General features: G+C 43.0%; 1 protein-coding gene across 3 annotated transcripts; it reads left to right on the forward strand.

Moving 5' to 3' along the window:
• Positions 1-1010: 1010 nt before the first annotated feature.
• SRPX2 (sushi repeat containing protein X-linked 2) lies at positions 1011-24365 on the forward strand. Of its 3 annotated transcripts, none has more exons than XM_004000701.5 (11): positions 1011-1412; positions 3079-3290; positions 7793-7870; positions 15089-15280; positions 17623-17799; positions 18102-18228; positions 18380-18501; positions 19602-19781; positions 20119-20252; positions 22159-22280; positions 23377-24365. In XM_004000701.5, exons 2-11 carry the CDS (start codon positions 3209-3211, stop codon positions 23555-23557), a joined length of 1395 nt encoding a protein of 464 aa, XP_004000750.1. In that variant the 5' UTR covers positions 1011-1412; positions 3079-3208; the 3' UTR covers positions 23558-24365. The 3 variants fall into 3 exon arrangements, with proteins under 3 accessions (XP_004000750.1, XP_006943922.1, XP_044906868.1); XM_006943860.4 differs by having other exon boundaries at positions 3208-3290; XM_045050933.1 differs by lacking the exon at positions 1011-1412 and adding an exon at positions 1598-1763.
• Positions 24366-26049: the final 1684 nt, after the last annotated feature.

Here is a 26049-nt window from a genome sequence, read left to right on the forward strand (position 1 = left end):
TAAATGAGGCCAAGATTGTCTTCATTTTTTTTTATTTTTTAATGTTTATTTATTTTTGAGAGAGAGAGAGAGAGAGCACAAGTCGGGAAGGGGCACAGATAGAGGGAGACACAGAATCTAAAGCAGGCTCCAGGCTTTGAGCTGTCAGCACAGAACCTGACGTGGAGCTTGAACCCACGAACCATGAGATCATAACCTGAGCCGAAGTTAGAGGCTCAACCGACTGAGCCGCCAGATGCCCCTGTCTTCAGTTTTTTATACCACTGTCACACTGGTGAACACATAGTAGACAGTCAATACATATTTCTGATTGGTGGATTGGAAATGAAACAGGCTTGCTACTGAATATTTTATTATCAGAAGCACAATTCTTCCCTTTATAACTGAGAAGAGGTTACTAATTTGCTTGCACACACAGCGAAGAAACCCTTTCTACAGCACCTAAAAAAGTTCTTCTACAATCACTGATTTTTCAAGGATGGAAATGCCCACTCTGAGAGGAGGAAGAATGTGGGAAGCTGGTGTGCACTATGTTAGAATACTCTCATTACCAGATACTAAAAAGAAAGGTTGATAAGTGAAGCATATCCCTCCATCAGAGGTCACTGGTAAATAGCTTAGTCAGGGCTATAATCTTGCCATGCACAGATCATCTAGGTGTGCTTGAATAGGCTCCCCCTAAAGCCTCTCTAAGCGTGCTTTCCCTGCACTCTTATTACAGGAATCAGTCTTGATTCTTCAGGCAAAAAGTGCATGATATTTTTTGTAAACAACATAATCTTATCAGAAACTAAAGTCCATAGAAGTTAGGTCATCAGTGAGATAGTTTCAAAGTGTGTTTGACCTTGTATATATGGATGGCAAGGCAACTGAAGAGCTGGGAAGTACTCAAGAATTACAGGGGAAATCTCTAGGGAATGTCAAAGTCAGCTACACTCTTCCCCTCTCCTTGGAGTTTGTGAAATTCCTTTTAATTCAATCCTGATGTCATGTTGAGTCATAAAAAGAAGTGTTCTTCAGCACACCACATCTCTGGAGGCCCTTTAGCCAGCCTCTGTTAGTTATTACTATACTCATGGGCTCTGGGCCAGCACCTTTCACACTTTCCCTCTGTTCTGTGGCAGATGGACTGTGTTCCTCTAATCCTTGTGTTCTTTCTCCCCCATCTCTCTAAAGTCCTTCTCTGAGGGAGGAATAGCTTATAGCTTTGGGGATAATACAGCTTTAAGGAAACTTTTGGCAGATGTGGATGTCCTAACATCTGGGCAGTGTTAACAGAATCCCGGAGGCCCGGACGGACCAAGAGCCACTCGTTCTAGGAATGGTAAAGTAGAAGTTTTTCCGACTGATGAGAGGAGCACAGAGGAAGGAGAAAGAGAAGGAGAAAGAGAGCACAAAAAAATATAAAACAGGTAAGTAAGATCTGCTGCTGAACCCCTCTACATTATACTACCTCATTTCACAATCATCAAAGGTAATGAGACCTAGGACATGGGCAATATGGGTTGTAGTGGGGGGTGGGTTCTTTTATGAAACTGGATTATATGCTACTTGCCATTTGAACCATGACCTGGCTGCAGATACAGGTTCCCACTACCTTCCTGACCTGCAGCAGAGGGTGGCTGACTCCCAGTGAGTCAGGTTTTCAGTCTCCGATCAGGGAGGAGATAGGGAAGCAGTCACAGATGCAGACTAGTGGGTTGAAAAGGAAAGCCTGTGTTCCAGGACCAAGGAACTGGATTGAGACTGCATATGTGAGAGGGGTCAGTGATTAGTTTATTTAGCTGTTCATTTTCCTGGATCTCTCTTGAATCCTCCCTTTCTTGTCCTTTTGTTCCCTCTTTATGCTTTTATCTCTTTCCTTCAGCCCTAACAGATTTTCTTTTTCTAGCTTCCTTCCCACATCTTTCCACTTTCCTTGCCTCCCTTACTTGTTCTCAATTTTTTTTTTCTATTCTGCTTCCTTGCCAGTGTCTGGACAAAATCTGAATTGAAGTGGAAAATGAATTTTTGCCATTCTTGGACTTTTCACATCCGTTAGGGACTCTGGCCAGAATCTGCCATCTTTTGTTTCTCCATTTCTGGAACTGACTCCTCCCCTGAGCATGGCATTTCATTGACATTATGTGGGTAAATGGGTGCTTACTGAAAAGTTCAGTGACCAGTTTATACCAATAAGCAGCAAGTTTTAATACTGTTTTGGATGAATTATTTGCCTACTGGGAACCTCAAAACTCTCATCCCATTGTGAAGACAGGACAGGAAGTGAGAAGGCAATTGAAGCTTGCTCACCCTCTCCTCATGTCCCTCAATAGGTTTTTCCCAACGTCATGGACTTCCTGCTAGCTCAGCAGAATAAAACAAGAAGGTTAGGCTAGACTTAAAAACCAAAAGCCACTACCAAACCACTAAGTCTCAAAACCCAAAGCTAAGAAAATATCCAGACCATAGTTAATGTCTGAGAGACTAGAGAAAGGAAACATGTAGTCCTGTCTAATACAAAGTGGGGTATAATAATATCTAATATATATTGATTGCTTCCCTATGTGCCAGGCAATAATCTATTGTATAAGGTAGATACTATTATGATTCCCATTTTATAGATGAGGAAACTGAGGCTCAGGGAAGTTAAGAAAGTTTTCCAAGACCCCATAGCTAATATGGACAGAATTGAATACACATACAGATCTGTGTAACTCCAGAGTTCAAGCTCTTAGTCCATATATGCTAATGCTTTCCCAGATTAATAGTTAGGAAATGCTAGTTAAACAGATGAAACCATCAACTGGCAGCTTTTAGATCGCAGGATTCCCTCTTGGTTCTATATGACTTTATGTTGGCCCCTTCCTGATTTTGGTTCCTCCATGTCCCTGTCTATAATTTGGACAATGAAACATTTGCATCTGATCTCACCATGGTTAATTGAGAATTGGTTGTTTTATGTCATCCTCCTCCTGGGAGGAAAGGAGATCAGAAATAACAAATAGAGTCTTGCTATTCTATAAAGTGGAAGGTCCTTACAGAGGACACAATGTAACAGGCATTCAATAATCTAAAAATTTCTCTTCTTCCTCACAGATCCGCATTTCTGCTTCTCACTTTTGGAAGTTCATTGATGGCTGATTTATGAAACATATTTTCTTTTCCCTGGTACTTCTGGCCACATATCTCTATTCTTGTCTCCCTAACCTCCCGACTTCTTTTAAGGATGGCTGGTCAACTAACCCAAAGAGGAGCTCTATCTATCCTGCTCTTCTTCACTCCAGCAGTGACAGCAACATGGTATGCAGGTAAGTTTTAGGATCTGTTGCCCATTATTTCCATGGAAGGCAAGACCTAGACTAAGCATTAGAGAAGGGAGAGTTAGACTGCAATAAGAGACAAATAAAGAAAAACTATTTGCACCAACAAAGATGGTTAAACATTCCAAGAGGCTACCAAGGGAGGCTTTTGAGGCAAATAAGAGATATTCGAAAACAGGCTGCATCAGCACAAAAGTGAGAGGGTTGGACAATATGACTTTTGAGGCCATTGTCTCACCTGCTCAGCACTCAGCTTCATCTCTCCCTTTCTCTCTCTCTTTCTGTTTCTCTCTCTCATCTGGTGTGTGTGTGTGTGTGTGTGTGTGTGTGTGTGTGTGTGTGTCAGTCTCTCCCTCCCTCTCTTTCCCCTAGACCTTACTTATAGGATGAGATTTTTATAGCCCCTTTCTGCCAAAGATGTTAATGACAATACAGATCACAATCTCTTAAACAGGAATTCCCCAGTCTCTTCTGGCTTGTTTTTTACTTCAGAAGAGATGGAGATTTCTGGATTCCTAAATGTTTCATCCTTTACCTATGGAGACATAGGGAGCTGAAGAGAACAGACTCAGTGAGAAGAAGGAAAGAGGGAGGGAGAGAAATGAAGGAAGGATAATGAGGTGGCAGACAGAGGTTTTTGATGGGGCCCATCTGGCATTCCAAGTGCTAAGAATAATCTGCGGCCTGCAGTGTCTACCTTCATGGGGGCTGGGAGGAGTAAAAGAAAGAGTTAGACCCAACCAATAGAGTTAGGAAAATATACAGAGATGAGTAAATAACAAACTGCTTCCATCACAGCCACAGGCATTGCAGCTAAAATTTTCCACATGCCCTTAGCTCCTGGTGGAGGCCTTTGGCAGTAGCTCTGTTTGTCTGGAACAGCTGCATCAAGCTTTTAAACAAATATGCAAACTTCTTCTCCTCTTTGGCTTAACCTGGCTTTGTAGGGGGTAAAGCACAAGGGCTGACATTGAGAAGAAATTCAAGTCAAGCCCTTGGCAGAGTACACACTGTTTGGGGTTAAAGGAACCCCAAGTCTCCAGAAGATAATATGTGCAGCTGTCATTCCCAACCTCCCCCTAGCCAATTCAAGTATATAACACCAAAATCCATCCAAAGACCAGAGGACTAAGGAGTGGAAATTAGATGGCTCAAAGCCTAGTTTCGAACCCCTGTAAGAAACTTCATGGAGGGGATGCCTCTGTGGCTCAGTCGGTTAAGCATCTGACTTCGGCTCAGGTCATGATCCATGGTTTGTGGGTTCGAGCCCCACATCGGGCTCTGCACTGATGGTGCAGAGCCTGCTTCAGATTCTCTCTCCCTCTCTCTCTCTCTGCCCTTCGCACTACTGCTCTCTCTCTCTCTCTCTCTCTCTCTCTCTCAAAAATAAATAAATAAACTTAAAAAAAAAGAAACCTCATGGAGTACAAGGGCCTTTACCTTTTCTAGAGTGGAAGCCCAAACTATTGGAGTCTTGAGGAGAGACCAGTTTTTTTTTTTAAACAAAAAACTTAGACTCATTTGAAGCTTTCAAAGGGCCATTTTCAAGGGTGCCACTGTTCACTTCCACAAGAATCACCAGGCTCTTTCTGGGGAGCCCAGGTTGGTGAGGTCTCTGACAGCCTTCATTCTGCCTTCTTCTGTTCTTGGAAGGCTACATGCTGAGAGAAATTCAGAAATTTTTTAATAATCCTACCCTACATCACTAGCTCAGCTGTCTGAGCTTGCTCTATTCATATGTTCATTCATTCATTCAACAAATATTTGTTGACCATTCCTCGTGCATCCAGCATTGTTTATTCATGGCTATAGCTTTGTCCTCAAATGAGAATGGCATAAGGAAAGCAACCAAGTGTGGATTGAGGGCTAATCAGGAAAAGGATCCAGGAATAATCAGCGGATGTTGGGAAGGGCTAAGAATATTAATAAAGCGAACAGTGGGTTAAAAAGTGTGGATTGACATATCTGTGCAGTTCAGGAAGTCAGACCATATTTGTTACCATAAGCCACGCATTAGTGTATATCTTAAAATAGTTCTCAACTATCAGTTACATTTCCAACCATACCTTTGTGAAGGACAGTGCTTGGAGGGTCTGACTGTACTATGGAATTTGGAGGGACCCAGTAACAGACCACTGATTGACGTAAAAGAACCGAGGAATGTGGCACAAACCTCCCATCCAGTGTGCTGAGAAGGGGCAAGCAGATAGAACAATGTGGGGAGAGTGTCCCTCTATTTTCTTATATCTCATCTCAGTATCGTAATATTTGCAAAATAAAATACCCGAACCCAGGCAAAGAGAGGGACATAGAAAGGCTTAAAGTGGTAAGGTGGCCTAAACCCATTCCCATCACAATGCAAACTTGGCACCAGTCCAGCTATCTCTGCACCCTGCTGGAGACTGTAATTATCTGACTGAGTCTTCCCTTCTGCTTTCCCACATCCCCTGTAATTCTAGAATGATAGAAATTGCTTTGTGGTCTTTTATCCCACACACGGAGTTAAAAAGCTGGATGGCAAGAAACATTTTGGATTTTTATGTCTGCTGGATATCGTCCAAAACTTTCTCCTACTACCATCTTTAGTGGTGTATCTGAGTTTGGTATCAAGGGGTCAAAGCACCCTGGGCTGGAATACCTATTCTGCTCCTTCCAAGGTGGGAGAAATTGGGCTACTCCCTTAACTCCTTTGAGCCTGTTTCTTCATTTGTATATCAGAGAACAATAAGAGTGTCTACCTCACTGAGATGTTAGGGTGACTTAAGAAGATAACATGTAATGGGCTGAACAGAGGACAAGTATGTGCTCAGTGATGTTAGTCATGCTGCTGCTGCCGCCGCTGTTGTTGTTATTGCTCTCCAGCCATAGGCTTCTGACACTCCTGTTTGCTCTTCTGGTAAACGGGCTTTCACCCTGCTGGGCATTTCTTCACAAGCAAGCTCTGGAACAGGCATGCTGGGACTAATCCTTTAGGGAATCACACACATCTGGCCTCCTGTTTACAGAAGCTATAAGGCTCTGAGGCTAATACTAAACTGAAACAGCTGACAAGAATTCCGTGCCCCACAAAGAACCCTCCCATGTGGGAAGAGAGAAAACAAGGGAGAGGACGCCTAAGGAGAACTAAAGGAAAGCCAAGAAAATAACTGAATTGGGAAAACAGAAAAAAAATAAAAGGAAAGTAAAAAATGAACTCTTTCCTCTGGAATGAGGGCAAACCAATGAAGACATGATTTCATAAGGCAAACTTTCAATTTGATTCATTCCCTTGTTCATTAAGATGGAATGGTTTCCCAACACTCCCCCAACCCCCAGTCTGGGCTTGTGGGTAATGGAAGAGCTCCATCATCTAGCCCTTTACTCCACCCTTTAGTGCTGGGGTTGTGTGTGTGTGGGGGGGGGGGCGGCTGTGCCTCTTCCCAGAGAGGAGGCAGACAAGCTTGTGGTCTGAGTGTTTACACAGGCCCAAGGCCTCCAGCACTAAACCCCAGCCCTGTCCTGAAAGCACACCGTCTCCTGGAAATGAGGAATTGTTTTCTGACTCCAGCATGGCTGGCTGTTCTATTCCTGTGCATACATTAGGGCTCAGAGAGGCTGGAAAGAGAGCTTCCAGAAACTTCACTCCGGAAAGGACTAAGTTATATTCCAACTAGTTTGTATTCATGACTGATTTCCCGCAGTCTGGTGGAATACACTGTTTAGTCTCCCAGACAGCCACAGATTTGCCTCCACTAGGGACTGGGCCACTTAACAAAATGGGAATGGATTGGGAATGTTCTCCTAGCTCAGCAGCTCCCTGCTAAAGCTCCTGATGATTAGAGGAACAGGAAATTTCCCCAAAGGACTCTGCCTTCCTTTTCCTGCAAACCAGGACAAACTGCTCAGGACGTGAAACTACGCTCATTTCTTCTTCCTTTTGAACCCTCCCTCTGCCTTGGAATGCCACCCCTAGCAATGGCAACCAAGTGGCAAAAGGGTGGTGCCCTGTGGGCTAGTGGGGGCCTGAGGAATTGTTTCTCTCTGAGGACCATGAGCAGTCCTGTCACTAGTGGCAAAGCCGTTACTCAGACTCTATTTTTAACTCCTACCTGAGACAACAGTCCTTCCTCAGAGCTTAGTCGTTATCCATATCTCATCAAAACCTTGCATGTTGCATCAAGGAAATGGGTCAGTTATATTCCAGATTGGTGGGATTGATGGATAGTGAAGAAGTTCATTTTTTTCTTTTGAATGGAAGCTTCTTGTGCTACCAGTAAGTCACCCCCACCTCCACCCATGATCATGAGCTCTCCTTCTATGCACCTGAGATGTTGAGATTTATGTATAATAGTTCTGCTGCTTTACAAGGTAGAACTTTCCACACTAAATATCCACCTGGCTCCCTAGCCATGGAGTGCCATGTCCTCAAGAAGGGACCAGGTTGGATAGGAGGAAAGGTTGGGAAGCACTTAAATTAATATGTCATCTTGGTATTATCTTCTTCATTGCAGGTTCAGGCTACCCAGATGAAAGCTACAATGAAGTATATGCTGAAGAGGTCCCACAGGCCCCAGCTCTAGACTACCGAGGTAAGCCTCCCTGCTTCTCAGGCTCAGGAAGGGTCTTTTCTGGCCTAAGGCCTAGATCTTCCCTGAAGCATCCTCCTCCAGCTTGGCTCATATGTGCCAAAACTGCAGCTCAGGGAATCAGGGGCTGTGATTTCCAATCATGAACTTGGTCATGACTTGCTGTATGACCTTTTCTGTCTAGTACTAAGGTTACCCATCTATTATTAATCATTAAGTATTGACTGAATACCTGCTGTACACCTAATCCCATGCAGGGTAGGCCTATGGATGATACAAAATGTAAGATAGGGTTTTGTCCCCCTCAAGGAGCTTACAGTCTGCTGGGGGTGGGAATGGGTGAGAGGGGAATAAAATTAACACATGCAGAGCAAGTTAGTGTGTATCTGTGGGGTAGCAGTAAATGCAATAGGAGTTAAATAAAAAGAAGTCAGGGCAGGGATCATGAAAGATGACATATATTAGGCCTTGAGTGATGGGTGGATTTTGAGAACTGGAGAAGGGAGGCAAGGGTGTTTAGCAAAGCATTTGGCCACAGATATAGAGGAAAGAACAAAGCTGTTAGAGGAAGGATCTAAGAAGAAACCAGCCTGATTGGAGGAGATGGGATGTGGAGGGAGTAGGAGAAAAATAAAGTTGAATATAAAGAGTAAGACAAAATTAGGAAAGGCTCCATAATCTAGGGACCATTCTTAGGCAAGGCAGGAGGACTCTCTGTGAAGAATGCCGAATAGGGACTCCTACATTAGAAAGGAAGTTAGAGAGGCACCTGGGTAGCTCAGTCATTTGGGCAGGTCTGCTCTGACTTTGGCTCAGGTCATGATCTCACAGTTCATGAGTTCGAGCCCTGTGTCAACCTCTGTGCTGACAGCTCAGAGCCTGGAGCCTGCTTTGGATTCTGTGTCCTCATCTCTCTCTCTCTCTCTCTCAAAATTAAGTAAACATTTTTAAAAATACAGAAAGGAAGTTAGACCAGGTGATATCTAGTATCTCTTCCATTTCTAAGATTCTTTGTTTCTATGCTTTACAAGGCATGTAGAGGAGTTTAGCTGTTGTGCTAGGAGTTATAAGGAGCCATCATATGTCTTCCCACAAGGGATGGCATGGTAATGATAATTTCACCATATCACCCTTGTTATTGTCTACAGAAGTAGGGGGTCAGGAAAGGTAGAGCCTGGGTCAGGGAGATTCTCCACTAATCAGCTACAGTAATGTTTATTAAAGATGATTGAGGGTATGGCAAAGAAATAGAGAGCAAGGATCAACCCCATGGGGAGCCTGGGTGGCTCAGTCGGTTAAGCATCTGACTCACATTTAGTGAGTTCAAGCCCTGCATCAGGATCTGTGCTGACAGCTCAGAGCCTGGAGCCTGCTTCAGATTCTGTGTCTTCCTCTCTTGCTATCCCTCTCCTGCTCATGTTCTGTCTCTCTCTCAAAAATAAAAATAAATGTTAAAAAAATTTTAATAAAAATAAATTTTTAAAAAATAAAAAAAAGAAACCATATACAGATGTGAGTAGAAGAAGAGAATCCAACAAAGGAAAAAGGGACAGAAATAAGCCATGTAGAAGGAGATCAGGGTACTATATATCATGTCACAGAAGCCACATAAGAAGAGAGTTTTGGGAAGGAGGAAGAATGAGAAATCTACTGTGTCAAATATTGCAGAGAAAAATTGAGGGTATTGCAAACATTATATTTGGCAAGAAGAAGGTAAATGGTGACTTTTGAGAGAATAATTTCAATAGAGAAATGATCAGATTTGGTGTTTCTCTATGCTTCTTTCCACCTACCTTCTATCTTCTTGCTGCCAAAGAGTCCACACCCACTGCCTCTCTGCCTAAGCACCCACTAACTCCTAAACTCCCTACAGTCTGTTTCCCATTCACCCACAAATCTACATGCTGAAACAACATTCCCTGAAGATCACAATTCTCTCGCAATGCATCAATCATATGGCCCTTTCTTGAACTTCAATCTCTCTAGTCTCTCAGCAGCAATGTGAAAGCCCCTCTCTTCTTACCACCACTTGGGCTCCATGGCATTTCAGTATGTTTATAGCAGCATTATCAACAATAGCCAAATCATGGAAAGAGCCCAAATGTCCATCAACTGATGAATGGATAAATAAGATGTGGTATATATATATATATATATATATATATATATATATATATATATACACACACACACACACACACAATGGGATATTAGCCATAAGAAAGAATGAAATCTTGCCATTTGGAATGACATGAATGGAGCTAGAGTGTACTATGCTAAGTGAGATAAGTCAGTCAGAGAAAGACTGTGTACCTTCAAATCAGTGTTTAATATGTGTATCTTCATATCAGTATTTTTGTATACTTTGGGTAAATACTTAGTAGTGCAATTGCTGGATTACAGGGTAGTTCTATTTTGGACTTTTGAGGAACCTTCATACTGTTTTCCAGAGTGGCTACACGAGTTTGCATTCACACTGACAGTGCAAGAGTGCTCCTCTTTCTCCATCAATGGCATTTTTAATAGCCTCTTTTCTTCATCACCTCTCACCAGCCATTCACCGAGAACTGTCATTTCTTTATTACTCCATGGGATCAAAACTTTTATTACCTCACACATGGATAATGACAGTTGCCCCCCTAACTGGATTCTTTGATTCATGCTTCTCCTTTCCCCAAACCTAGTAGCCCAATGTGACCATTTCGAACAGAATTTGGCCTCAGTTCAGCTGCCCAGGCTAACAACTCATTACCCCTTATCCCCACATGAAATCTATGCTTCAGCCAGATTAGTAGAATTCTACTCTGTTCCCTGACTGCTTTAGTGCACACTGAGCTTTTCCTCATTCATTCCCTCATTCCCTTCCATTCATTCAATAAATATTTATTGAGTATCTACTATGTCCCTCTTCTGAAATAAACTTTTATTATCTGGACCGCTCATTTGGCATTCATTAGGTATTGCCCCTTTGGTTTACTTCTTATTGCCCTCAACAAAATAGTTACCTGTTTAACAGAAGGAGCCATGTGTGATACCCCCACAGAACTATGTCAAAAGTAGTGCTCAAGAAACGTTTACTGGGTCATTGACATCCTGGGAGCAGAACCCAGACTGCAGAAAACTGTAAATGGAAGAAGTGGATAGGAAAAAGTAACAGATGCAGAAAAGTGGTTTCAAGGGGGTCCAGCAGCCCTATGATTAATATTAACCTGACTCATTGGTTATTTTTAAATGTCATAAAGCCCCTTAGAAAAATGTCAGCCACATGGTGGCCTTTGGCCTTGGGGTCATGTGTGTCATGGCTCTGTTTTGGAATTTGGTCTCCGGACACAAAACTAATTGAGTGGGGTTATCAGTGTTGAGTGGGGAGTGGGTGGCTGGGAAAGTACAACCTGAGATCCGAGCCTCCCCTGTAAGGTCTTTTTGTGTTTTCACAACAGCTCTGCAATTGTAGTGCTTGAGACTTTCTGTAATTTGGGGATGGTGTCTCCAGATGGCAGCAGCGTGTTGTTTCTTGACACCAAATGAGCTGGTGGCTCAAACCCAGGCACTGATTTAGGGAATATCATTCCCAGGGATAGATATATTTTACACATGCAATTTCAGATGATTCTCAGAACATCCTCATGAAATTGATCTATTATCCCCATTTTACAGATCAGGAAACTTAGCTCAGAGAAGGTAAATTTAGAGAGTTGCAGAGCTCAGAGGTGGCAGAACAGGAATTTAAAACCAGGTCCCTCTGTCTGACTCCAAAGCCATGGTCATTCCATCTCTTTCATCAAAAATGTAACCTTTCGTGGGGTGTCTGGGTGGTTCAGTGGGTTTAAGCGTCTGACTTTGGCTTAGGTCATGATCTCACATTTGGTGGGTTTGAGCCCCACATTGGGCTCTTGGGCTCTCGCTGTCAGCATAGAGCCCACTTTGGATCCTCTTTCCCCCTCTCTCTCTGTGCCTCCCCTGCTCATGCTTTCTCTCCCTCTTTCATAAATAAACATCAAAAATTTTTAAGAAATGTAATCTGTCATTAAAAGAAAAAAGATTAAAAGAGATAACTGGTAAAAACCAGATCTTTTTTTAGAGCAAGCTGACCATGTAGTTTGGTACCATTTTCACTAATCTTGAACGTTATTTCATTCCCTTAACCTGACTCCTGGCTTGGAGTCAGAAGCCCTTCTCTGAGGTATGCCTTAAGTCCTCTGGGGGCACTGCTTTCCCAGCATATTGCTTCAGCCCTGAGCTAACTGGTAACTCTGCCTGGGTTATCTGAAAATAATCACAGGCAAGGCCATTTCAACTCTGTTGCCAGCACTTTGTTTTCTTATAATCCCCAAAAAAGACAGGTGGATAGCTGCACAGAGAAGAGACCACGGGTCTGAGTTACAAGTCCCAGCCCCTCTACCTTCCAGCAATTTCACCCTGGACAAACACATATTGTGTGCCAATCATTGTGCTATGCATTTTATAAATGTTATTTCATTTAAATAAATTGCATGCTTGCTATGTAGTAATATGGAAAGATCTCTAAAACACATGGTGTTTATTTTTTAAAGCATTGGTGAGAACAATGGGCATAATATATTAGTCTATGTGTTAAAAGGAGGAGATAAAAAGAATCTATAGCAAGATTTGCTTTATATGCTTAAAAAACAGTTAACAGTGGTTCTTTATGGGGGTACTAAATGGGGGTAGATAAGGGAGCAGGGGTGGGAGGGAGACTTTTTCCTGTGTAACTTTTTATACTTTTTGTGTCTTGAATCATGTGGCTATATTACCTATTTAAGAATGTAAATTTATGCTTCAAAATGGCAGCCTAACATACTGCAGTGGCAGATATTGTGATCAGAAAAAATATGGGCTTTAGGGGCAACTGGGTGGCTCAGTCAGTTGAGTGTCCAACTCTTGATTTTGGTTCAGTTCATGATCGCAGGGTTGTGGGATCGAGCCCCAAATCAGGCTCCATGCTGAACATGGAGACTGCTTAAGATTCTCTCTCTCTCTCTCTCTCTCTCTCTCTCTCTCTCTCTGCCCTCTCCCCTTCTCATGCTCTATCTCAAATTTAAAAAAGGAAAGAAAAGAAAATGACTAACACATTTCCTACTAGACAGTTTGCCAAGCAATATTTTGCCACATTCTTAGTTTCAGTTTCCCATCAGCATTCTTTAGGTACAGTTGTTCAACCAGTTCTAAATCTCCACAACTGTACTGTCACCTCTCCTGTATGTCTTCACCTAATCCACATCAATGGCCTGAAAGGTATTGCCACATGCCTCACTTCCATATAGTGTACCCACCATTTACCTTGTTCTACCAGTCTGGTGACCATGAAGGAAATGAGGTCATTCTGGAATTGTTCTTGAGGGCACCTGGAGATAACCGCTTCTCTTTCTAACTCCTCATTTGCCTATGTTTAAATATTCTAGAACCCTTTGCTATCAGTGCTGTCAGCCTCATCAGGCTGTAGTTCCCAGAGGCTGCCTTCTTCCTTCTGGGGATCTAATATAAAACATAGTGACCATAGTTGATAATACTGTGTTACATACTTGAAATTTGCTAGGAGACTACATCATAAGTGTGGTTACTACAAAAAAAAATGGCAACTGTGTGAAATTATGGTTGTATGAATTAACTTGATTTCAGTAATCATTTCACAATGTATATGTATATTAAAACATCACGTTGTACACCTTAAATATATACAGTTTTATTTATCGATTGTACCTTAATAAAGCTGGGGAAAAAAGAAAATTAGAATAGTGTTTTTGCTTTTTACCAGCCTTCCAATGTGTTTGCTTTGTGCCACGATTCCTCAGGGCCAGCAAATTTGACCTTATTTGCAATAACTAGGCCCTTTCCTACTGTCTCAGCATTTATCCTGAACTTTATATTTCCCTGTGCTATGCTTGTTTGTTCCATTCATTCCAATCTGATGTGTATTTTCCTTGACAGAATATGGGTGAGCAATAGAATGGGAGTGCTTGTTGGGGTCCCAGCCTCCCATGTAAAGTCATTGTGTTGTGACATATAATCAACAGCTCTGCAACTATAGTGCTTCAGAGACTTTCTGTAATTTGGAGCTGTTGTCCCCAGATGGCAGTCGTGTATCACAGATGCAGGCTCAAAACTAACAAGGGAAGCCACAAGCATATTGTTGCTTAAAGGATAGTTTTCCCACTATCATCTGTCTTCATTCTCCAGCTGCCCTCAGGCAGAGGTTCCTAGCCTTTCTTTGTTCCTTTAGCTCCTATGTGTTGTTTTTTTTTTTTAAGCCCTCCCTTTTTTGGCTTTTAGGATTTGGGAGCTGAATCAGCTTTTATGGGGCTTTAGCCTTTCCAACCCCAGGCTAACAGTTCTGGGTCATCCTATGTATGCACCCTTGGGCATGTGGACCTTTGCCTGTTTATATGTGCTCCTTTAAAATCTGAAGCCACTGAAGAGTCATTTGTGTAGCCAATGAGGCATCTTTCTAATGTCTTTATAATTTAATGGCTCTATTACCTTTTGTGCTCAGTACTGAACTGGGATCTGACTTTTATTCCTAAGCAGCCTTCTTTGGTTATCACAATCCCTTCCCCTCTCTAGCTTATATCTTTGTGTTAATTTTTTTAAGTCATTTTAAATTTGCATACTGTAGGGGCACCTAGGTGGCTCAGTCAGTTAAGCATCTGACTTCGACTCACGTCATGATCTCACGGTTGGTGAGTTCAAGCCCTGCATTGGGTTCTGCACTGACAGTGCCGGGCTTGCTTGGGATTCTCTCTCTCTCCCTCTCTTTCTGCCCCTCCCCCACCTATGAACTCACAAACTGTGAGATCATGACCTGAGTCAAAGACAGATGATTAACTGACTGAGCCACCCAGGCACCCCTATAATTTAATTTTTTACATTTAAGTCCATGATCCATTTTAAGTTAATTTTTGTATAAGTTATGACACTTAGGCAGAAATTTTGTTTTGTTTTGTTTTGTTTTGTTTCATTTGCCTATGGAAGTTTGATTACTGCAGCACCATTTGTTCAAAAGTTTTGAACTTTTTAGTTCAAAAGCTTTCCTCCATTGAATTGCCTTGGTGCCCTTGTCAAAAATCATTTTGACAGACTTACTTGTATGGGTTGATTTATGGGTTCTCTATTCTGATCCACTGATCTATGTGCTGTCCTTTCACCAATACTACACTGTCTTGATTACTGTACCTCTAGCTTACTTTTCTTCTATTGCTACAGTCCCCCGATGGTGTTATACATTAAATATCCAGGATGGAGAAGCCACGTGCTACTCACCGAGGGGAGGAAATTATCACAGCACCCTGGGTACTCGTTGTGAGCTCTCCTGCGATCGGGGCTTTCGACTGATCGGACGAAGGTCGGTGCAATGTCTGCCAAACCGCCGTTGGTCTGGAACTGCCTACTGCAGGCGTAAGTGGTGTGTGTGCATATACTGACAAGTGTATGTGAGAGAGGCCAGCCAACCAGTCAACCACTTGAGGGTATATGTCCAGAGGTGTTACTATGCCCTCTGTCAAATGTAAATTGAGGATTTTCCACAGGTGTCCTGCAGGACCTATCCACATCCTAACATTCTAGCTCATTTTCCCTTCCTGTGGTTATTGCCCGAGCAATATGGGCATTTATGTAACAACAAGTCCTTCTGGCTCAGCAGGCCCAGGAATGCATATAAAGTTTGGGTGTGGGGCCTAATGCAAACCTGGGCTTTTCTCTCGAGTTCTCAAGGATGTGTGTGGTCTCATACTCTTTCCCAGTCATGGCCAACTGCTATATTTCCTGGCATAGAGGGCCTTGGCAGTGAAGGCACAAGACATCTGCTGTTCTTCATTTTCTTCTGAAAGTCCAGAAGAATCCCTAAAACTAGAATGTGGGAATACTAATACACACATTCTAAATCATGTCCCCCGCAGCTCCCAAATCCCTGCCTCTTATTCAAGCTCTACAGCCTACCCACTTTTAGTAGCTGAGCTTTGCCTGTCCATATGTCTATCACTGAATGCCATTTGTAGGGCACACATGTTGGAGGAGAGGGGGCGCTGAATTGGTCTCTTCATGAGCTCACTCAATTCCTCAATTACCCCCAAGCTGCTTATAAGACTAATGGGATAGAAACACAAATGTGTGCACATGAATGCTGTGTGAGTGGACACACAGCAATGAGCATCTAGAGACAGATGGGATTGGTCAGAGAAGATGCTGTGGAGGAAAGGGGAAGCTTGTTAGCCACAAAGAAAGAAGCCACCACACCCCTCTAGGTGATTGTAAGTAATTTGCTTTAGGACTTAGATGCCATCATTTCCAAAATGAATTTGAATTGGGATTACAAAATTAAAATAATATGTCTAGGGGCACCTGGGTGGCTCAGTCGGTTAAGCATCCGACTTCTGCTCAGGACATGATCTCCCGGTCCATGAGTTCGAGCCCCGGGTTGGGTTCTGTGCTGACAGCTCGGAGCCTGGAGCCTGCTTCGGATTCTGTCTCTCTCTCTCTCTCTCTCTCTCTCTCTTTCTCTCTCTGCACCTGCCCTGCTCGTACTCTCTGTCTCAAAAATAAACATTTTTTTAAAATTAAACAAAAATAAAATAAAATAATATGTCTGTAAATGAACATAAAATCAGTTAAAAGAATGGAGAGATACATATTTCCAGGTGCTTAAAATGGGTTAATTCCAATGTTTGAATACTGAATCTGTCTTTGTCCTTCCTCATAAGAGATAAAAGGGCAAACACCTTGGATCATTTTCAGTCATATAATACTAAGAAAACAAATTCATCTGAAAAGACAACCCTTTTTTCTTGGCCCTGATTTCAAGGAAGTCATTTTTTTTATAGGTCTTTAAATAAAGGATATTAGAAAACATAAAATGCACTCCTCTTCAAGTCTGGTTTAGCCAAGAAGCCAAGTGAACATAGTTTATATAGAATCTTTATTCAAAGCTCCAATAATTGAACATATGCAAGGCTAGAACTTAGATAGCCAAAAGTATAACTTGCCTACTTCTCTTGAGTATCAGGCATCTCAAACCAGACTTTGGCAAGCTCACAATCAGGGTCACAATCAATTCATGGAAGCAGTCTCCACTTCTAACACCTGTGGTGTCTAAAGCCCATGGATGCCTCTTTAATCAAATACCATCGAGTCTGGACGTCCAGGCACTGGTCTGACTTGTATTCTCACCCAGATATAAGACAAGCCTGCTTCCATATGAAAGTGAGCCTCAGCTGAGGGGTGAGGTGGTTAACGCAAAAATTATACTCGAAAGGAAGCTTTGAATTTGCTAAAGGGCATGTAGGATTTTAGGAACAAGATATGAAAGGAGCTGCTGAGGCCCTAAATGAGTCCAGAGGTTTATACGCATTATGTCTTTTAATCTGCACAACAATCCTATGAAATATCCACATTTTACTGATGAAAACAGTGAGACTCAGAGAGATGAAGTAATTTGCTCAGGTCACAGAGCTAGTAAGAAGTGGAGCTGGGATCCAAACTTGAGTGTGATTCTGAAGTCCATGCACTTGGACAAGTAATTTACTTCTTTAAGACTCCCCCCACCTCCAAGGGCACTGCTGTGCTTTATAATATGAAAATTAAAAGGCAATTAGGCACAAGAATATAAGGACAGTTTGGGGTAGGGTTTTCTGTTTGTTTGTTTTTTCTGATGTCTCTGATATGGTTCTTCCTGTGCTAGATGCTGAGGCATCACCTGCAGATAGTCCACAGGCCATTGAGCTTGCCACTTGGTTCTCTCTTAGAGGTGAGATGCCACGCACTGCCATTCATCACTAGTGGCACTTACACCTGCACAAATGGGGTGCTTCTTGACTCCCGCTGTGACTACAGCTGTTCCAGTGGCTACCACCTGGAAGGTGACCACAGCCGAATCTGCATGGAAGATGGGCGATGGAGTGGAGGCGAGCCTGTATGTGTAGGTAAATGGTGGTCACTCCCTGTTGTCCTGCTACAAAGAACCACCCCAGCATTGTATCCACAAAGGATGTGGAATTCTCACCACAGAAGACATTCCTGCTCACAATGAGGGTGGCACCCTGGTCATAAGCTTAACAAAGTCATCACTTCCCTCTGGAGCTGGGCTTCCTCCCCCAGTTTCATTGAGTATCTTGAACTGAGTGTGCATCTTTTATCTACCCAGTAGTGTAGTGCTGCTTCTATGGGTTACCTCAAGAGAAGGTATGGGGCCCATGAGTCAGCACTTGATTTCTGACCTTGACAGACATAGATCCCCCCAAGATCCGTTGTCCCCACTCACGTGAGAAGATGGCAGAGCCAGAGAAACTGACTGCCCGAGTATATTGGGACCCGCCATTGGTGAAGGATTCTGCTGATGGTACTATCACCAGGTGAGTATTGGATTCCCCTTATGCCTCCCAGCAGTTTCTCAGGCTCTGCCCACACTGAACTGCATGGGCCGATGCCACAGTGATTATGTGCCCCAAACCCCAATTCTAAGAGTCTCGTTCCTCATTGGCTCTCTTACTCTGTACCATGCAGGGTGACAGTTCGGGGCCCTGAGCCTGGCTCTCACTTTCCTGAAGGAGAGCATGTGATTCGTTACACTGCCTACGATCGAGCCTATAATCGGGCCAGCTGCAAGTTCATTGTGAAAGTACAAGGTCAGAAAGAAGTCTTCCATTTCTACATTGCTCGTTATTCCTGCTCTATCCTGACCCTTTACATGCCCACCAGAACCCTCTCCTCTGTAGGCCTGAAGCAGATGCCTCTTTTATATTGGAAAAGGGAAAAAAACAAGTTCACTTAAACAGGGTCATTCAGGAAGCTGCATTACAGGTGTATACATATTTCAGAAACCCTGACTCCCCAGAAAGACTTTCTCGCTCTTCTAAATCTAGATAAAATTCATGAAGATACTCTGTATAAAATTTGTTTCTTTTCTTAGTCTTCTAATTATCAAATCTAATCAGCTTTCATTCTCAGTCTTTCACTTCTGCTGAAATAGGTAGTGTTGGCTGCCTGATTCTTCCTCTTTGTTTTGTGTTGTATTGTGTTGATTTGGTTTTTCCATTATAAAGATAATTCATGCTCATTGTTGAACATTTTGGAAATAAAGAAATGTACAAAGGGAAAAAATCCATTTCCCAGTCATCCAGAGGCAATCATTGTTAATCTTTTGGTATCTTTCTTCAAGTCTTTTATCTACATATACTTTGAAAAAAATATATAGTTGACATCATACTTACATCCAATCTTAGATCGCTCTTTTTCATTTTTATTACAACACAAGTAATTTTCTCATACTCTTTAAAAATTCTTCAGAAATATTTTGAATGACAACATAACAATCTACTTCTAAGAATATATTTTGATTTTCTTAACACTCTACCACTAATGGATATTTAAGTCTTCTCCAATTTATTTTTTATATTAAAATTAATTTTGTAAGGTAGTCATCTTTGCACAGGGTATCCACAACATCTGAAAACAAACATATTTTTTTTACAGATTGATAGCTTTTTTTATGACAATATGTATACTCCCTGCACTTCCAGATTTTATGAACACCTTTGTCTGCATTTCAGATTGAATTCCTTAAGAGGAAAAATCTGGCTCCACTCTTGGCCACTGCAAACACAGAGAAAGCATTCATTCTGATCACCCTAGGTCTCCTGGTCTAGAAAACACAGCATGGCACCCTCTTAACACGTTTTCCCTAAAAGAGATACCATAGCTCCTAATTTGAAATTCTCCCTGACAGTGAGACGCTGCCCAACTCTCAAACCACCACAGCATGGCTACCTCACCTGCACCTCAGCAGGGGACAACTATGGTGCCACCTGTGAATACCACTGTGATGGAGGTTATGAACGCCAAGGAACCCCCTCCCGGGTCTGCCAGTCTAGCCGCCAGTGGTCAGGATCACCACCCATCTGTGCTCGTGAGTGAAACAAGGGGATGGGGAAAGTGGACATATTGATCAGGGCTACTTTTCAGTACCTTTCCTTATGTATGCCACAATGGTCCAATTGCAAGATGTATGATGTGGGAATGGGGGTTTCTGACCTGTGTTTATTTTAAGGGCTAATGTTCCCCCATACAATACTCTTACCCAAGAAGGATTCAAACTGTCCAAATGTTCTTTCAGGATTTCCCCCAAGGAAAGGCAGAAACACCCAAAAAGGGTTAACTTGAAAGACTGAAACTCACAGTGTTGTTATCTGCATTACAAGTAACAAAAAAGCCATACTCCGACTGACCATCTGCTTTTGCCCTAGCTATGAAGATTAATGTCAATGTCAACTCAGCTGCTGGCCTTCTGGATCAGTTCTTTGAGAAACAGCGGCTCCTTATCATCTCAGCTCCTGACCCCTCCAACAGATATTATAAAATGCAGATCTCTATGCTGCAGGTGAGACCCACCCCCTAATGAGGGCTTAATTCCTTTACATACCCCCTAACCCCACCCCATTACTGCCTTACCTCTTTCAAATCAAAGAGTTGCTTTTTCTGCAGCACAAACCCCACTTCCTCAAACTTTTTGTGGGGAACATTTGATCAGTTTTACTGTAGACAAATTTAGCACATTTTAAAAAGTGCTGTTTTTACTGAAAAGGCAGTGAGGGCACAGGAATAGTGGGTGTGACTTGCAGGGGGCATGGTGAAAGATGGCAAGGGAGCATGGCAAAGCACTCTGGAGAGACTGGTGAGACGGCTGTGAGCAAATGTAAATGTTGAGAATTAATTGTGTTTATGTTTTCAAGGAGTAATAGCACTAACACTTAGATAATAAGTGCTATTAAATACTAGTTATATAAGCACATGCTTTACACCTATTCATTTAATTCTCACAACAACCTTTATAAGGTAAGTACGATTACTATCCCCATTACATAGGTGAGGAAAGTGAGGCGTAGAGAGGTTAAGGGATTTGCCCACGATTACTAGATAGTAAGTAGTCATGCTGGGATTGAAACCAGGCAGTCTAACTCCAGGATCTGTGCTCTTCACCACTATAGTAGCAAAAGAGAAGGAAAAGTGTTGTGATATTACAAAATAAAATGAGATAGTTGCATGACAATTTTTAACATACTAAGAGTTATCTGGCTGAATCCACTTGTGGAAGAGGGGGGAGTTGATAAGACACAACACATATACCCACTGGGTCTTATAAAAAGGTTCTTGAAGAGAATGCAGGGTGCACTGACAGGACTAAGAGAAATGGCTCTGAGATGCTGCAAGAGACTGGATAGCCAGGTAAGGGAAAATGCTATTTAGGAAGATTTCTAAAGGTTAAATCGGGGGATTTCTAAATGTTAAATCTTAGAAGTTGCTAAGTCAATATTCAGAGGCCCATGATGGCAGCAGCTCTATCAAAAGGATGACCCTAGGTGTCTAGATCAAAAAGGACCTTGTTCCTCCAGCAATCCAAAGAAAATGGGGGCTAGGGGGAGGAGCAAAGGCAATACTTTGGCTTAAACAGAAAGCAAGAACAGGAACAGTCAGTAAGGACAGTGATTCTGAGGGTCAGGACTAGAGGATTAGCCCACAGATTAAATAAGGGGTCAGGCACCAGGGAGTGTTCAATGTTGTTTTAAACCTCACTCCCCATAACTGGCTAAGAGGCGATCCTGCAGGACAAAGTAGGATGAAGAGGCAGGGTGGGGTTACAAGGTGTCCTGCCCAGTGTGAGGAAGGCAACAAAGGGCAATGAAAAGAGCACTGGCACTACTTTGGAGAAATCTTGGAGACTGAGGGAAAGGCCATGGCCATGTTGCCTAGTGGTAAGGAGCATGTACAAGGGTAGGCAGCATCAGCCTTCAGTTTGGCTCAGCATCTCTTTGTCATGCAAATTTGGGCAAATTACTTTCTCCTCTACAGAATAAGAATGATACCACCTACCTTGTTAGGGTGTTGTAAGGATCAACTTATTCCTAGAAAGCATTAGGTATGTGTGTTCAATAAATGATAGCCATTATAATCATATCACCATAGCCATCTGTTAAGAACCTATGTAGTTTAAAGCCAATGCAATACCAAACAAGGAGAGATTATGTTCCTGCAATTTATCAATTACATTTCACTTTTCTACTCCCCGTGGTGTGACAGGTTTGGTTCATTTCATTAGAATAAAAGAAACACTATTAGGGCAAATGCTTCAGGAATGACAGATCAAAGAGGTTGTTAAATGCTATGGTATGATGGTTGGGGGAGAAGCCCTTCCTTTCGCACACTGCCTGGTCCCAGGAGGAATCAGCTAAGTAGCCTTAGGTTTGAGTCTGAGAGCCTATTCCATAAAACCTTCTCTTCCCTCCCAGCAATCCACCTGTGGACTGGACCTGCGCCATGTGACCATCATTGAACTGGTGGGGCAGACACCTCGGGAGGTGGGGCGCATCCGGGAGCAACAGCTGTCAGCCAACATAATCGAGGAGCTCAGGTCCAGGCTCGGAGGCCACAGGGAAGGGGTGGGCAGCAACCCTAGGCAGGACACTGGCAACAAGAGGGTTGGGGGGAAATCAGCAGACACTATCTTGAGGCATGCCTTATGTTTGAACACTTGGGATACATTAGGTAAAACTAGAGAGTGGTAGAACATCAAAATCAAATGGGTGGAGGGAGAGCATAAAAGACAGATCACCAGGCTCCACCCCAAACCACCTCAGGACTATGCTTTTATTAGGTACCTCAGGTGACTCTGAAGCACAGCCAGGACTGAGATACAGACTCAAATATGACTCAGAGAAGCCTCTGATTCTGTTGCCTCATGGCCTCATATGTCTTCAGTCTACAAAGGAACAAAAGGCATCTGTAGGCACTAAAATCTGAATCATACCCCTCTGCCCCTGGACAAAGAGTGGGTGGCAGGTGGTAGAAGTTGACTTTTCTCATTATCTATCCATTACCACCCCTCCAATGCTTCCACATACACTCAGTGCCAATAAAGTCATCATTGCTCTCTGTTCATAAACAATACCTGCCTTTAGGGCTCAGTCTCAGCGAGGACAGAAAGATTCAATCCCAGGTAGGGGAGAAACTGGGAAACACGCAGAGGAAAGAGACCGCAAACTTGCAGGTACAGATAGAAGAGTTGACCAGGTAATAATATTAATCAACCTCAGGGCTGCCATATATGCTTGTGCACGTTATGCCCAGCCTAACTCTAGAAAACACTAGTTACATCATAGTGCATATGACTTGTACTCCCTGGAGGTATTCTGTGCAGCCTGCATAGCTACCTGTGATAACCCTGCTTAAGGAAGGGGGCCTATGAGGGAAGCCTAGCCTGCTATCAATAAAGTTGCTCCATCTGAGGGGAAGAAGACATGGCTTAGCAGAGTTAGATGCATAGGGACAGCAAGAGTAGGGTCTGGGCAGAGAAAAACAAAGAGGCTTGAGATAGGTAGTAGAGGGGATGAGGACAAGGGAGGGAAGGAATTAGTCCATAGGCAGAGCTGTGAAAGGTCAGAGGGTAGTAGAACCTGGTGCGATGAAGCCCAGACAAGGTCTCACACCTCCTGGGCTCCTTTCTCTAGGCAATTTCAGCACCTCACTCCCTCCTACTTCAACATGGTGTTGATTGACAAGCAGGGAATTGACCGGGAACGCTACATGGAACCTGTCACCCCCGAGGAAATCTTCACATTCATTGATGACTACCTACTGAGCAACCAGGAGCTGACCCAACGACGGGAGCAAAGGGATATATGCGAGTGAACTTCAGCCAGGGCATAATTGAGGTCAAGGGAAAAAAGCTCTCTTAGCTGAAACTTGGGGCCTAATAAAAGGAAGAAATGGTTTTCCACAGTTCTAAGGACAGGACTCTGAGGTGGGTGAGATTTACCAATCCTGAGACATTCCCAGGTCCCTTTTTAGGGCTGTGTAATAGTTTCCCCAAGCAAATTTCTGCTTTCAGTAGCACTTAAGGAGCATAAGAAGCTAGGCAGGGACTGATGTCAGGCCCTGGGCAACGGGCTTGGGGTGAAAGTCTTCTTTCCCTAACTGGGCCTCTGCACAGCGCTCCAAAGTCTTCCAGATAAGTAAATTCTCAATTCATTCACTAAACGGCTGTGTTTTAAATGGTTCCTCTACCCTGAGGTGACAGCAGAGGGCAGCACCATCACAACAACCAGGACACTTAAGCAAGTGTAGCTGGATTTTCCCTATAGGCTAACTATATCATTGGAGGTGGTGGGAGCTTCAAAACATTCTGGAACTTGTCATTTCCCCTTTTAGGACTTGGGTTACAAATGTCACATTAACCATTGCTTCATATAAGAGTAAGGAAAATGCTGCAATGGGAGGCAGCTTGGGAAGAAAAATCAGGCCAGAGCAGAATCTTTTGCCCTGGCCCTTCCAGCTGGATCATGGGCAACAATCTCTTTTTACTGAGCCTCCAGTGTCATAGCAGAAGGTACCAGTGCTGTCCCTTCTTCAGGGAAGCCCCCAGCTCATGATCTAGAGAACCTCAAAACCACCACTCCAAGCCTCTGTAAAACTAATGGAGAAAAAAAAAAAAAAAAGAGAGAGTCAGCCTCATGTATTAACTTATTTAGCTAATCGCTTTTAAAAGATGAGCACAGGGGCGCCTGGATGGCTCAGTCGGTTAAGCATATGACTCTTGATTTTGGCTCAGGTCATGATCCCATGGCTTCGTGGGTTTGAGCTCTGCAACAGGCTCTGTGCTGGCAGTATGGAACCTGCTTGGGATTCTCTCTCTCTCCCTCTCTCTCTGCCCCTCCCCAATTTACCCTGACCTCTATCTCCCCAAAATAAATAAATAAAGCTTAAAAAAAGAGATGAGCACAGAGCAGGTGGGAGCTACCATGGCACAAAGTCAAGCCTTAAGAGTCAGGCCTGAAAGTAAATCTGCGGTTGGGCTCTTGTGAAATGGAGCAACACTCTATGGTGTGTCAGTGTTTGAAAGAAAGGTGTTCTTCCCATGCTGCTGAGAACTTTCTTTTCTATACTCATGGAACCTGATGTCATGGTTAAGACTCAGCAGCCTTTCTCCTTCAGCTTTGTCTAGGGGGTCACCGTGGAAAATTAGAGAAGCAGGCTCAATGGAGAGGCAGAGCTAATGCTTGAGCACTCACTATGTGCCAGGTGCCATTCCAAACCGTCTATCAATGGACTCTGAAATCTTCACAAAAGCCTTATAAGGCAGGTCTCATTTCACAGATGAGGGAATTGAAGCACAGAGAGATTAGGCAACTTGCCTAAGATTCAGACAGGAAGTGCCAGAGTTGGGATTTAAACACCAGCAGTCTGGAGCCAGAGTCACTGTTTGTAAATATTATGCTGCACAGCCTCTACTTTTTCTACTTTTCATTTAAAGAAAGCTGACTGCTCCAAGCAAAGACAAAGGTTTCTATATACAATCCTACTCAGACACAAGACTTGGAAATGGGCCCCGGTTAGGAAAAAGGGAAATGGAAGGCTTTCAACCCAAGAAAAGTCACTCTCCAAAGAAGAGGGATGGGACATAAATCATGAGCCCAGAATATATGGAGATAGTACTGAGTCAGAAAGAAGCTGTTTTCACTGTGGGCTCAGTGGAAATCTCATTTTTTTAATGCAAAATAAAAAGGCAGTTGCTGAATGGGACAAGACATGGAGTAAATGACCAAACTTGGAGCAAAAATGTCCCTTCTCCCTCTTCCCTCCAAGGAAATACAGGAGCTTGAAAGTCAAAAGACAAGTTATAGGCAGAAGATGAAATCCAATGAGCTAATGTGGGAAATCTCCAGTCAGACAGGTCTGTGGTTCCAAAGGCAAAGATTGCACATTAGTTAAATGCTCTTCCTTGTGTTTACCACTTACACCTCAAGTGCCAAGGCAGGGCATGCTACTAGGTCAAAGACCCAAATGATAACATGAAGAGGCCCACCGCCTCTTAAATCAAGTTTCCACCTGGGCCTGACTTTCGTATCAAATGCTCTTGTTTAAAAAAAATTGAGAAGCTTTTGTTTTGTTTCATTTTATTGAGTAGTCAGGCAAGTCAATCTTGCTTTCTTTAGGTAAAGATTTACTGTAACCTCTTTTGCATTATGATGCAAGAAATTCCAGGTGCTAAAGGAACAGAAGCAGGCAGCAGCAGAATCAGGTTCACAGCCAGACAAGGGGCTAGCCTTACCTCAACCTTATTTCCGTTTTCCTCTGACTCCCATCTCCCCCAAGATGTCTCTCTCTCTCTCTCTCTCTCTCTC

This window comes from Felis catus, chromosome X (genome assembly GCF_018350175.1).
Source record: "Felis catus isolate Fca126 chromosome X, F.catus_Fca126_mat1.0, whole genome shotgun sequence".
NCBI classification, from domain to species: domain Eukaryota; kingdom Metazoa; phylum Chordata; class Mammalia; order Carnivora; family Felidae; genus Felis; species Felis catus.